General features: G+C 36.9%; 2 protein-coding genes across 2 annotated transcripts; one reads left to right on the top strand and one right to left on the bottom strand.

Annotated features, from left to right (window-relative positions):
- The first annotated feature begins 1,281 nt into the window (after positions 1 to 1,281).
- Positions 1,282 to 5,971, top strand: tex9 (testis expressed 9). Its single transcript, XM_004067183.4, has 12 exons — positions 1,282 to 1,406; positions 2,332 to 2,465; positions 2,833 to 2,896; positions 2,996 to 3,072; positions 3,236 to 3,281; positions 3,389 to 3,462; positions 3,544 to 3,701; positions 3,984 to 4,075; positions 4,252 to 4,425; positions 4,521 to 4,655; positions 5,518 to 5,652; positions 5,728 to 5,971. Exons 1-12 carry the CDS (start codon positions 1,359 to 1,361, stop codon positions 5,803 to 5,805), a joined length of 1,215 nt encoding a protein of 404 aa, XP_004067231.1. The 5' UTR covers positions 1,282 to 1,358; the 3' UTR covers positions 5,806 to 5,971.
- Positions 5,908 to 11,144, bottom strand: mns1 (meiosis specific nuclear structural 1). Its single transcript, XM_004067182.4, has 10 exons — positions 10,966 to 11,144; positions 10,634 to 10,843; positions 10,099 to 10,226; positions 9,922 to 10,024; positions 8,899 to 9,128; positions 8,522 to 8,738; positions 8,337 to 8,444; positions 7,441 to 7,698; positions 6,822 to 6,947; positions 5,908 to 6,235 (listed from the first exon to the last, which is right to left on the bottom strand). The coding sequence occupies exons 1-10, from the start codon at positions 10,966 to 10,968 to the stop codon at positions 6,128 to 6,130; spliced, it is 1,491 nt and encodes a 496-aa protein (XP_004067230.1). The 5' UTR covers positions 10,969 to 11,144; the 3' UTR covers positions 5,908 to 6,127.
- Positions 11,145 to 12,506: the final 1,362 nt, after the last annotated feature.

Raw genomic sequence — 12,506 nt, 5'->3', positions numbered from 1 at the left:
GCACACCCTGTGTTTCACAAACACACACATTGTGTTTCACACATGCACACTGAATGTTTTACAAATGCACAATAAGTGTTTCTCACAAATGTGCACACTGTTTTTCACAAAAACATTTTAGAAATTCACAATAAATGTATCAGAAATGCACAGTAGGTGCTTTACAAACATGATTTTTAGGTACACATGTAATGTGAACTCACAGATCATACGAATTGCAGAATGTGCATTCAAAATCCCGTTCTCGTTTGTGAATCTCCCCGTGTGTGTGAGAGATTTTTGTGAGTTCATATCACATGTGTACCTAAAAATCATGTTTGTAAAGCACCTACTGTGCATTTCTGATACATTTATTGTTCTTTTTTGGTTGTTCTTTTTTGGTTGTTCTTTTTCAAGACAACCAAGTGTAAATTAAATTTGTGTACAAACAAGCAAACAAGAATTATTGGTAAATCCATTCACATTTTAGTCTCAGAAGTTCAATGCTGTTTGTTCATATGGAAGTAATACAAATGGAATATTATCACAACATTCTACCAGACTGTATGGTCATGTGTCTTTGCAAAATTCAGTGTTTCCACACCTTGGACTGGAATGATGGCTTGTTCTATTTTTTCGTCCTCTGCGTTGGCAACTGGACTTTTTATGTCATAGTGAAATGAACCTACTGTGCCTCAATCCAATTGGTATTTTCCAAGATCGAATCCATTTATTTCATTTTTTAAATGGTTTTGTAATGGTGTAGGTTGATTCGATATAATTCAATTGACAGCTTGCCTCAAACCGATCTGGTTGGATCATAGGAATAAATATAATTGATTAAGTTGATTAATTGTTACACTATGACCCTGAAGTGCAAATCAGATCCCCAAACACTCGACACAAAACATTTTAAAGATCACAATGAAAATTAAAGAAAACAAAACAAAAGTTAAAATGCAGCGTTACATTTTAGAAAACAAAACAAAACTTCAAAAACAGTAACGTAAAAAACAAAAATGAAAAAAACCTTTTGGGAAACAAAATTAATTTCCAGAAAACAAAATGAAATTTTAAAAACACAACTAATAGTAACATAATGTGGCGCTAATACTTAACATAAATTTAAGAATATTTACTTAATTAGTACAACTTTAAATATCCCCATGTTTGTACATTTAGAAAACAACCCAAATTGATAAAAGTACCTAAAGTTGATTCATTTTCATAAAATTACCAGCATGTGTCTGATTCAGCAAATGTGATTTTATTTTGAAAGGTCCGGGCATTCGAATGTCTTTAGGGTATTGCCGTAGTGCGTCCGCGTCCTATCTGTTGTTGCTAAGATACCCGAACCTTGTTTTGTTTTTTTCGTCGCAATGGCTGAAAGAAGTTCGAATAAAACGGTCCGGTCTGTCTTTTCAAAGGTATGTTTAAGATTACGCGTCTTATGTAAAGTCTTAAATGTATGTCTCCTGTCCAGCAGGAGTTGAAAGTCTTGTCAGCTCAAATTCATCGCACTTTCGCCAACATGCAGCCTGACAAACTGCCCTTTGTGCACTCGCGTGTGTCTGCCGTTCTTTTGTGAACCGAGTACATAAAAACCATTAATGCTCTCATTTCAGGCGACCTTCAAAGCTGCTTCCAAATCCTCTAAAAAAAAATGGATGACTTCATTGCCCTTTAAAGCTTTTTCTTAAATATCTTTAAAGCAAAAACTACTTTTCTGATTAGTTTTAATAAAGCAATGCCACATTTAACAAACAAGTTTAAACCTTTTTTTTTTAAATCACGAGTTACATTAAAATTCTGGTTTTACCAACTGACAAAAGTGGTTTCAAATGGAAACATTTATTTTGACTTAATAATGAATCAAATCATGAGAAATAAGAAATGTAACCAAACTGTGAATCTAAGTCAAACTGATTCAGTTATACCCAGCTCCAGTTCATTAATAGATTAGATGATTTATTGAATTAAATAAGTACGTTTATCAATCATTAGCTTACTGCAGAGCAATTTTGTTTTGTGTGGAAAGTACTGATGTGATTGTTTCTATTAATTATTCATTAGTAGTATTCTAGTTGTCTTTTTAGTTTTTGCAATTTTTTATATTTTGTCTATAATATGATTATTACTGAGTCAAATGATTAAAGGTTCACAAAGATGCTTCACATGATGTTTCATTTCCTGTCAAAGCCGGTCCACTTTCAAATGTGAAAGAGCATTTGAGCAAGCAGTGAGCTTGATATCCAAGGGAAGGGAAAATGTGGAGTGCCATTAAAACTTAGTCCAATAATTATTTTGACCTTTTTATGACATACGTCTTCATTCTCTTGCGTGTCTTTGTAGACAGAGAATCGTCCATCCTCCACCAGTAAGGCAGGGAAGGCAAAGAAAGTTCAGTTCAGACCGCAGGCAAAGTCTGCCTGTGATCTAAGCAAAACCCCCCCACATGACCTTTTATCAAAGGAAGAGGAGTACAGGTAAGACCGCCACCACAATGCCGTTTCATGTATGATAACAAACATACTTCTGACTAATAAAGAGTTGCAATGACATTTGCATTTAGGAATCTGTTTTCTTTGCAACAGTTTTCCTTAGTAAAAAACACAGAAAACCCTATTCTGTTCCATTATGTATGTATCAGCACATCTGGTGCTCAGGAATTATTCCTACCTACCTCTTATTTAAGTAGAGTTGTTGTCATTTCCTAGTCTTTTCTTAAAATTCTTTCAAATCTAGTGGATTTACATCATTTAATGCTCTTATTCAGCTCAGAAACATTTAGCTATTAATCACAAAGCAGCTATTATTAAAAAACAAAACTTGTTTTTGCTTTACTTTCATCAGATTAATAAATGTGGAGCTTGAAGCCAAAACAGCAGATCTAGTGAGACAAACAGAACAACTCATGGTAAGTAATGGCATTACATGTAAAAACAAAAGTTACAGTAAAACCAGAAGGGAAGGTATCTAAGCTTAAACAGATTCCCTTTTTTAAATCACATTTTAGAGAGAACAAAGTGAAGTTCTGTCAAGGCCCTTTTCAAATGTCCTTCTCTCTGACACCGAAGACATTGACGATTCAAGGTAATTCAGATCTCTAACTCAAAGCTTCACTTCTTTTGGTTGTTAACACTGTGTGAGAGTCTTCCAGTTAAAATGTGCAGTACGAAATCTGTTTTTAATTAAGGTATCACCCAAAAATAATTGCACTTTAAGAAAAAGTTTGGATGTTTTTACGTATTTGCAGTATAACGCAGTTTGAGCCATGTCTTGTGGAGGATCCTAGCAGAAAGGTATCAATCCATCAAATCCAAAATGTTTGTATTTTGTAAAACTTTGAGGCATTTGTCCTTCAGACACTAGATTGTCTTTGTTTTAGTCGCATGCACTTTTTTCCTAGGTGGTGCCCAAAAATAAATTCACATCGGCTGCACAAAACACAAAACAGGGAAAAAAGCCCCAGAATAAATCATTGTGAGTATTATTTTATAGGTCAATCCGATAACTTCTATCTCTGTTACTCTTTAATCAAAGATTTTGCTTGCTTGGTTTCAGAAGTGCAAAGGCGTCTCATAATTCTGCAGCTGGAGATGACACTGCAGATTTCTTTTTGGCAAAAACCATTCAGAAACTGGAGGAGGAGATAAATGACACAGCTTCCAGTGAAAATGCTGGGGAGGACGTGTGCAGCGCTGAAGACTTTCTAGGGTCAGGTACGCTCCTGGCTACTGAAGAAGCACAAAACACAAACACATTATTATGATTTCTTAAGAAAATGTCTTATTTGTCAGTGTCCACAAAATAAATGCACTTCTATCAAAGGTAACAATAAATGTAGTTTTTGGTACTTCATAGTATTAACTTCATTCGTCATCTTTTTTTCTCATTTTCTGCTAAAAAATATGTTTAAAAAAAAGAGAAGTTACAGATAAATATCTTTGGGCAGGCTAAACCTAAACATTAAAACTTGTTTGGTATTCTTTATGCTTTTGAAGGTGTTTCTGATGCTCACATTCGAATTTTAAAAGCAAAACTAAGAATTTTGCAGGAGGAACTGGACCAACTGTCACATGAATATTATAAGAAGGTACTGTATTTTTTATGAAATAGAAATACCGGTACACTTAGAGAAATTGTTAAGATAGTGTTTTGAGTTTTTACATTTCCAATATACATGAATACAAGTGTGGTTAAAACATTTTTTGTTGAACTCAGTTCAACGAAAAAACAAACTCCACTGAACCTTTTTTCATTCTAATGCAGGATGATGAAAACACCAATCTGTGTGCAAAAATTAAGGAGCTTGAGGAAGATCGCACCAGGCTGCAGAGGACCACAAACATTCAGCAAACACAGATTGAGAAGCACAAAGCTTTAGCTGAAGATTCCTCCAAAAAATGTGATGCTCTTCAGCTGCAAGTGTCTGCTTTAAACAAGGTATGTGTCAGCGGCCCAATTGTACATTCATCAGAGTCATGATTTATGATCCTTTTCTGTTCTGGAGAGCTGAATTCTGGATTTGCTCTGTGTAGGAAATAGAACATTTAAAAAGATCCCAGAAACAGGCAGCAGGTGTCCACAGCACAGCAGAGGTCCGCTTGAACAGAGCTCTGGAGGAGGTGGAATGCTTAAAGACCCAGCTAAATAAAAGCAAGCAGATGAACAAGGTAAAAGCACCACAGAGCAGAAGAGCACAGACTGTAAAGCCACAATGTTCACTTCATCCCTTTATTTCCTTCATTTCACAATTTAAACTTTTTTATTTATTTATAACTTATTCTGAAACTGTTTTTGTATCATAATTTACAAAGGAGCAGCAGTGAGATTTATAAAAAAAACAACCTTGTTGAATTTTAGAAGTTGTAGAAAATCAAGAGCTGTTGTTATCTACAGAATGGAAGTATGATTATGAAGATCAGTTTATATCAAAACTAATTGTGTTAGAATTTTCTTCCAGATGTTTGAATCTTGACTTTGGACATTCGCTCATTTTTTCAAAAATCGTTTATATTATTTGCCAAATGAATGGACTACATGTAAGTTACATATAAACTTGCTTTATGCTTGCTCTGCTAAACAATTTCACGAAGTATAAAAACTTTCATTCGACACATGGCACAAATTTTAGAAAAAAGTTCTTCTTTCTTTTTGGTAAGTGATATACTTGTTTGTTTTTTGTGATTTGTTTTCTCTCTCACCACAAATAAACTCTTCATATTTTTTAGAATAGTAAAAAATTTAAAATAAAGTGTCAAAAAGCTCACAAAAGAAAAGATCCCTTAGATTTAAGTCATTTTTCAAAGTATTCGGTCATTTTTACTGTTTATTTTCTATTCCTAAAAATGAATAAAAATGCACAATTTGCCCAATAATTACAGAATATTTACCTTTTAAACATTCATATTAGGACACGTTTGTTTATTCTTTCATGCTTTAGTAAAGCAGCAAGCTAAATTATTTGTCATTTTTAACTGATGCTTCATTAACAATGTTTTTTTTCTCCCTTTCTTTCCTGAAACATGAAATAAGGACAAGATCAGTGAGGACCATGAGAGTAGAGAGAGACTGATCGCTGAAAACAACACGCTTCAGAAACAGAAAGCTGAATTGATTGTGGGCTTCAAAAAACAACTCAAGTTAATTGACATTCTCAAAAGACAAAAGGTAAGTGTGTTACATTTTTTATATCTTGTGTTTATGTTTTTTTTTCTACTGAAATTTGACCTTTATATTTCATAGATGCACTTTGAAGCTGCAAAGCTGCTGTCCTTCACTGAAGAGGAGTTCATGAAAGCTTTAGATTGGGGAAAGTTATAAATACAAAGCATGGTAAAAATAAAAAAAGGTTTTAAATCTCAAAGCTGGAATAAAAATCTGAGCCACAGGCATTTCACATTTTAAAGATCATTTGAAAAATCATTTGCTTTCAACCAATTTTATTGAATGTTATGAATCTCAGACTTAATAAAAACATGCATCTTCATACTGTGTTTTCATTGCATCAAAGGTAAATCTGCCATATAATTAAAAAACTCAATAGAACAGAATTTTTGGTCACTAAAACCCACAGCATTTTCTCTGAAAAGCTACACTGCCCTCTAGTGGCAAACAACAAACAAACGTCAAATGACATAGACATTCAATCTTCTTCCCAACCATCTTCAGAGAAGGCGTCAGGCGGATGGGCTTTGAAGTTCTTTTGGAAATCTTCATCAAAGAGCCCAAGGTCATCTTCACGCAGCAAGCCCTGAAAGACATGTACCACTGAGTGATTCTCTGACAGGTGGATGAAGCAGAGGGAATGATCTGTACATAGGTGCTTAAATGTGTCTCAGGTTAACACTTTAGTAGTGGATAGAGCTAAATACACACGCTAATGCAGTTCTAATGGACTAACAAAACCAGTTTCAGGGGTCTTCTGTTCCTCGATTCAAATACTTGTTGATTTAAGGCCAGGCTGAAAAACAACAGGTTCCGTAGGAACTCTTTAAAAAACTGTTTGGAATGAAGATTTTGGAAGTCAAAATGTTTACTTTGCAAGTCCTTAAACAGCAAGATCTTAGTGAATTAAAAAAAAAAGCACATTAAAGTCTGAAACACATCTGATATCATACTTTTAAGGTGAGGTTAACTATAGTTCACATTTCTCTAATAATGTCACATTTTTGTAATTAAATTGGAACAGCTTACAGCAACACAATGAATTCTAACAAGAGTTGGTCATTCAGACCTGAGCTCACTTTCCTAAAGCATCTCTTTGCTCAGATCGACTGGGATACATGGTATACTGTAGATATCAGGTCTGGAGAAAGGCTTTCATCACCATTTCATACCTGAGGATAGTATCCCAGGAGTTTTGCTGCATGACGCTTCAGGAGTTTCTGCCTCTCTTCTTCTATTATCTTTCTATGCAGAGCTTCCGTCTCTTGTTCGCGGGCTCTCTCCTGAGCTTTCATTTCCTTGAAACAGAAAAATCAAGATAGTCTTTACCAAGGAAAGTCAATGTAATCTGAGAAGTAGTGAGAAGAAGAAAAGTATGTAAATACAATGTTACACTGAATACATATCCAATCTATTCATCTAAAATAGATTATTAAAAAATTTATATTGATTAAACTAACTTATGAATCAATTTCCTTTTAAACACAATTTTTTTTTTAAAGGGAAAGGGAATCTTTTTAATGTAAGAATTTCTATTCTAATTTTTCAAATTAAATCGTTAAAACAAAACAAATTTCTTTGGGATGGAAATCTAAATCATAAATTAGATTCACAAATTGAGTTAATTGTGAATCTAAATTAAACAGATTCAGTGTTGTGGGAGTGATCCCCAGCCCTGTTGTCAATTGCAAAACTTGCATTTTGGGGAAAAAAAACCTAAGGTGTAGCAACGCAACATCGAAACCACCTTATTGATGATCCCATGATGGAGTTGGAGCGTATGAGTCATACCATGTCAGCCTCGCGCTGCCGTCTCCTGTCCTCTAACAGTTTCTCCACCTCTTCTCTATGTTCAAGTTGCTTCCTGCGGCGTTTTTGTGCATTCATCTGCTCAATGCGGTCGTCCTCTGCTAACTTTGCCATCATCATTTTCCTAAAAACCTCCTCTTCTTCCTTCTCCGCCTGCCTCCGCATCTCAATGAAAGCCATTTGTTCCTGGCAGGATTGCTGCATCATCAGCCTCTTTCTGATCTTTTCCTCCATCTCTTGCTGTTTGATCAAAGAAAAGAAAATAATAGCAGCAGCAGTAAAAATTATAGAAATCTTTGATAAAAATGATAAATAAATGATAACAATTTAAAGAACACTTTTACGGATATCTGTACAGTTAAACCAAACTTCAAAGCACAAAAAATCAATATTTAATCATATTAAAACATATCAACCGAATGTTGTTCATAGAGAACTACAAAAATTAAGATTTTTTTGAGTTGTGAGCACAAGTAACTATCTCTTCTACAAAATGTTTTGATAAAGCTGGCATATTAATTTATTATCATTACTTTATATATTTTCTAATAATTGTTTGCTTTTAAGGAATCTCACAATTTGTTGATGCAGGTTTGCTGCAGTCAGTGTTCATTCTCAAAAAAACTTTTTTAAAAGTCTGTTTGTACATTCCAAATGTTGAAGAAAAAAAAGTAACCAAGAAAGAAGCCAAGGATGCTCAATATGTAATGATGGAGTCATGATGGGATTTGAATTTGTCTCTCCACTCTCAACCAACCTTTCTGCTGTTTTAATGTTTCAAAATAAAAGTACTGTGTTTGAACCTGACCCATTTTAAAGAATGATCTACAGAAACTACATCTTTGCACATTTATTTTTTTATCTAAATGAAATCTTACAATTTCCCTCTGACGGTTTGCCTCCTCTTGCTCCTCCAGATACAGCTCCTCTCGAATGCGCTCCATCTCTTCACGCTGCTGCCGCTCTTCTTTAATGTTCTCACACAGCTTTAGAACAGAAAGGGGGGATGCCCGTTATAAACTGCTCTCTGTGTCGGTAACTGAACTGTGAAAAATGTGTTAACCATTTTGTAAAGGTGATCTTTGGCTTGTTCACGCTCTTTGATTTTGGCCATTCTGGTTTCCTCCATTTGCTTTTGCTGGCTTGCAAACTCCTTGATGCGTCTGTTTTCAGCCTCCACCTTTTCCTGCTCCATGCGTCTCCACTCAGCCTGCTGTTGTTTGAACTCTTCGATGTCCTGCTGAGTGGCTTTGACCTTCTGTAACTTCAGCTGTCTTCCTCTTTTATGTAAAAGAAAAAAGTTAAATATTAGAATTAGGGCATCTAAGTTGCTGGAAAAAAGAAGAAGGTGATATTTGCTGAGACACTCTCTAAACTTTAAAACAATGTTCAGAATTCTGTTGTGTTTTAGTACAAAGTACTCCAAAATAAATGACTCACAGTTGATCTTCCTCATAAATCTTTCTGACGATCTCGTCCACCATGAGCTTCTCTTTGAGGAACTCCTCATATGCTTGTTGCCTCTTGCGCTCCTGCTCGACCAGCTGCTGTTCCAGCTCTTTCTGGTACTGCAGCTGCTGCTCATAACGTTTCTGCTCCAGCTTCTGCTGCTCAATTGATGCTTGCTCATCTTCACTCTTTATTTTGTGAGTTAATTCTGCATCTTCACGCTGAAAGCACAAAAAACGTTCAAAAGTGTTTTAAAGGTTTGTACTTTGGAGTCATTTCTTTTTTGTTCTAATATTGACAAGATAGAAAAAAGGAGTGAACAACAACTGGCATCTACTTTAAGTAAAGATGAATATTTTTTCCACAATAGAAGGTTTCCATGGTAAAGTTAAACATCACAAATGTTTTTTTCTTTATTAAACCTTCATGACTGTCTTATTCAGGTTACTTTGGGATCTTGTATTTTGGTTTGGTTTAATTAGGTTTTTTTCAAGCAATAAAAACAAAGGAAAAACACAAAAAACTAATAATAAAATAAAAATACATAGGTAGGCTAATTCCATGGGTGTGTGATTGTGGCCCTGTGACAGACTAGCGACCTGTCCAGCATGTCCCCGGCCTTCGCCCACAAGTGACCGGGATAGGCTCCAGCAGCCCCGTGACCCAGAACGGGACAAAACGCGTTTAGAAGATGAATGAATGAGATTATTTGATCGACTGCTTGATTTATTGTCAATGCAGGACAATAAATTTAGACTATTTTTTCTGTCACTGTCCTTGCCAAACGTATACAGTCAAAAGGAAAGCCCTTACTTTAAATAAAGTTTTAATAAGTTTAAATATCAATTGTTGTTCACTGTTCTTTAGGGGGTAATGTATACTTTATACAAGCAGATTTTACATTTTATTTCTTCTGACTGGTAAGCAAAAACCACTGGATGTTTATTTTTTTTGATAAATTAGTGTTATTGACTGTTTCAACCTCAACAGTGAGCCAAAGAGGGCAGTGCTCACCAAAGTTTCAAACCTCTTCGCTTCCTTCTCAGCAATTTGTGCAGCTCTTTCCTTATTCAGATATGCCAACCTCAGCTTTGTCTCCAGCTCCCGAAGCTCCAAGCTGAACGTTAAAAAAAACAGGAAAGCTCAATTCAAAAATGTCTGTTTGTTCAACCATAACCCAGAAAATCTTACCTGTTCTCTCGAATGCGCTGTCTCATTCGTTCTTCCCTCTGCCTCTCATGGTTGATACGAGCCAATTCTTGGGCCATTCTTTCTTCTTGTTCAAGCTGCTTCTCTCTGTCTCTCCTTTGTTCTTCTGTCTGTAAATTAAATGAATGCACATCATTTCTACAAGCTTCAGTAAAAGTAAAGAATATTTTATTTGATAAAAACAGTTAAGTCAAGCTTTGCTTGTTTACAATCTTTCAAAGAGCTAAGTGAATGCCAGTTCATTTATTTGTTTGCTTATTTGGTGATCAGTATTGTGTGTTGTGACTTGACATGACTGGTGAATTTCTCCTCTGTGGGATACATAAAGGTAAATTTAATTTTTTTAGGTTTTTTGTGTTTGGATGGTTCAGTTGGGTGTGTGTAGGACTGGCGCATGGGAAACCAGGGTTTGTTTCCAAGGGGGGGTCAGCCCGCCCATCCAAAACGGTTTTTATACACAAATTAAAGTGCTTTGTAGACAGAGAAATGCTCACAGAATGTCAGAAATCAACCAAACCTTTTGGATAGCAGTCTCCAGTTGTCTCTGCTGTAGCTCCTGCTGCACCTGTCGCAGGTACCTTCTCCTGTCGCTGCTGTCCTCCTCTCTCATGCCGGCCTGCAGCTGCTTCTCTCTGTCCAGACGCCGAGTTTCCTGCTCTCTCCGCATCTCCTGCGTCTGCCGCTGAGAAATGAACCTCTGCTGCTGGCTGTGCATCCAGTGTCGACTCTATTCCGGTCGAAAAACGGGTTACAATCATTACCTCGAACCAGTTAACTGGTGGTGTGGCACAGCTAATGGCTAGTATTAATAATTAAGCTAGTCCGCCAGGCCTGGTGGATAAAACTTACCATCTTTCTAAAGCTTTTCAGCGAATAGTCTTCGTAAACCAACCCTCTATCGTTTTTACTATCAAAACCCAACTGAACTTTTGAGTTTGCGAAGTAATGTTTGTTCTGTCAAAACTTCAGCGTTTTGTTCGGTGTCGTTCGTTGTCCTGGGAACGGCGGCTCGTCTTTAGCTCAGCCAATGAGAAGAAGCGCAGACCGTGACGTCAGCACCAGGAAAAGGATCCGTCTCAACCTTTTCTTCACCAAAAAAAAAAAAAACCGAAAAGAAAAGAAAATAACTTTTTCTTCAAATAAAACGTTATAGAACGTAATAAAAATTACTACAAACAACAAAACTCCAAAAATATAAATGAAATAAAAAATATATAAATAAATATAAAACTATTAAAACTAGCATAATCTAGCCACAGGGGATGCAAGCCCGTTACTTCTGTGCCGGTCCCAAGCCCGGATAAATAGAGAGGGTTGCGTCAGGAAGGGCATCCGGCGTAAATATTGCCAAAATAACCATGCGAATCATCCACAACACTTTAGGCATACCGGATCGGTCGAGGCCCGGGTTAACAACGACCGCCACCAATGCTGTTAACCTACAGGGTGTCGGTGGAAATTTGACTACTGTTGGTCGAAGAAAGAGGGGAGGCAGAAGGGTCCGTGGCCAGAGAGAGAATGGAAAAGGCAGGAACATAGGTTTGAGAATAGGGACTCTTAACGTTGGTACAATGACAGGGAAAGGCAGAGAGCTGGCAGACATGATGGAGAGAAGGAAGGTAGATGTACTGTGTGTGCAGGAGACAAGGTGGAAGGGCAGCAAGGCACGTAGTATTGGAGGAGGATACAAACTGTTCTATCATGGAAGAGAAATGGGGTAGGAGTGATTCTGAAGGGGGAGTTTGTAAACAGTGTTCTAGAGGTGAAAAGAGTCTCAGACAGGATGATGAGCCTAAAGTTAGAAATTGAAGGGGTGATGGTGAATGTAGTCAGTGGGTATGCGCCACAGGTTGGCTGTGAGTTAGAAGTGAAGGAGAGATTCTGGAGTGAGTTGGATGAGGTCATCGAGAGTATCCCCAGAGGAGAGAGAGTTGTTATTGGAGCAGACTTTAATGGGCATGTTGGTGAGGGCAACAGAGGTGATGAGGAGGTGATGGGCAGGTTTGGTGTGAAGGAAAGGAATCTGGAGGGACAGATGGTGGTGGACTTTGCAAAGAGGATGGAAATGGCTGTAGTCAACACTTACTTCCAGAAGAGAGAGGAACATAGAGTGACATACAGAAGTGGAGGTAGGAGTACTCAGGTGGACTACATCCTGTGTAGACGAGGTAATTTGAGAGAGGTTAATGACTGCAAAGTGGTGGTAGGAGAGAGTGTAGCCAGACAGCACCGCATGGTGGTGTGTAAGATGACTCTGGAGGTCAGGAAGAAGAAGAGAGGGAAAACAGAAAAGAAGACCAAGTGGTGGAAGCTACAGAATGAAGAAACTTGTGAGGGTGGTCAGGATGAGCTTCCAGATGACTGGGAAACTACAGCAGAAATTATCAGGG

The sequence above is a fragment of the Oryzias latipes genome, chromosome 3 (assembly GCF_002234675.1).
Source record: "Oryzias latipes chromosome 3, ASM223467v1".
Lineage (NCBI taxonomy): Eukaryota > Metazoa > Chordata > Actinopteri > Beloniformes > Adrianichthyidae > Oryzias > Oryzias latipes.
The sequence above is the reverse complement of the archived record's forward strand: the minus strand, read 5'-3'. Positions and strand labels throughout refer to the sequence as shown.

Coding starts and splice junctions, on each gene's coding strand:
- tex9 (XM_004067183.4), top strand. CDS start 1,359: ATGGCTGAAAGAAGTTCGAATAAAACGGTCCGGTCTGTCTTTTCAAAG. Junction 2,466..2,832: donor TCAAAGGAAGAGGAGTACAG/GTAAGACCGCCA, acceptor TACTTTCATCAG/ATTAATAAATGTGGAGCTTG. Junction 3,073..3,235: donor GAAGACATTGACGATTCAAG/GTAATTCAGATC, acceptor ACGTATTTGCAG/TATAACGCAGTTTGAGCCAT.
- mns1 (XM_004067182.4), bottom strand. Junction 8,739..8,898: donor ATTTATGAGGAAGATCAACT/GTGAGTCATTTA, acceptor TTTACATAAAAG/AGGAAGACAGCTGAAGTTAC. Junction 7,699..8,336: donor CAAACCGTCAGAGGGAAATT/GTAAGATTTCAT, acceptor TTGATCAAACAG/CAAGAGATGGAGGAAAAGAT.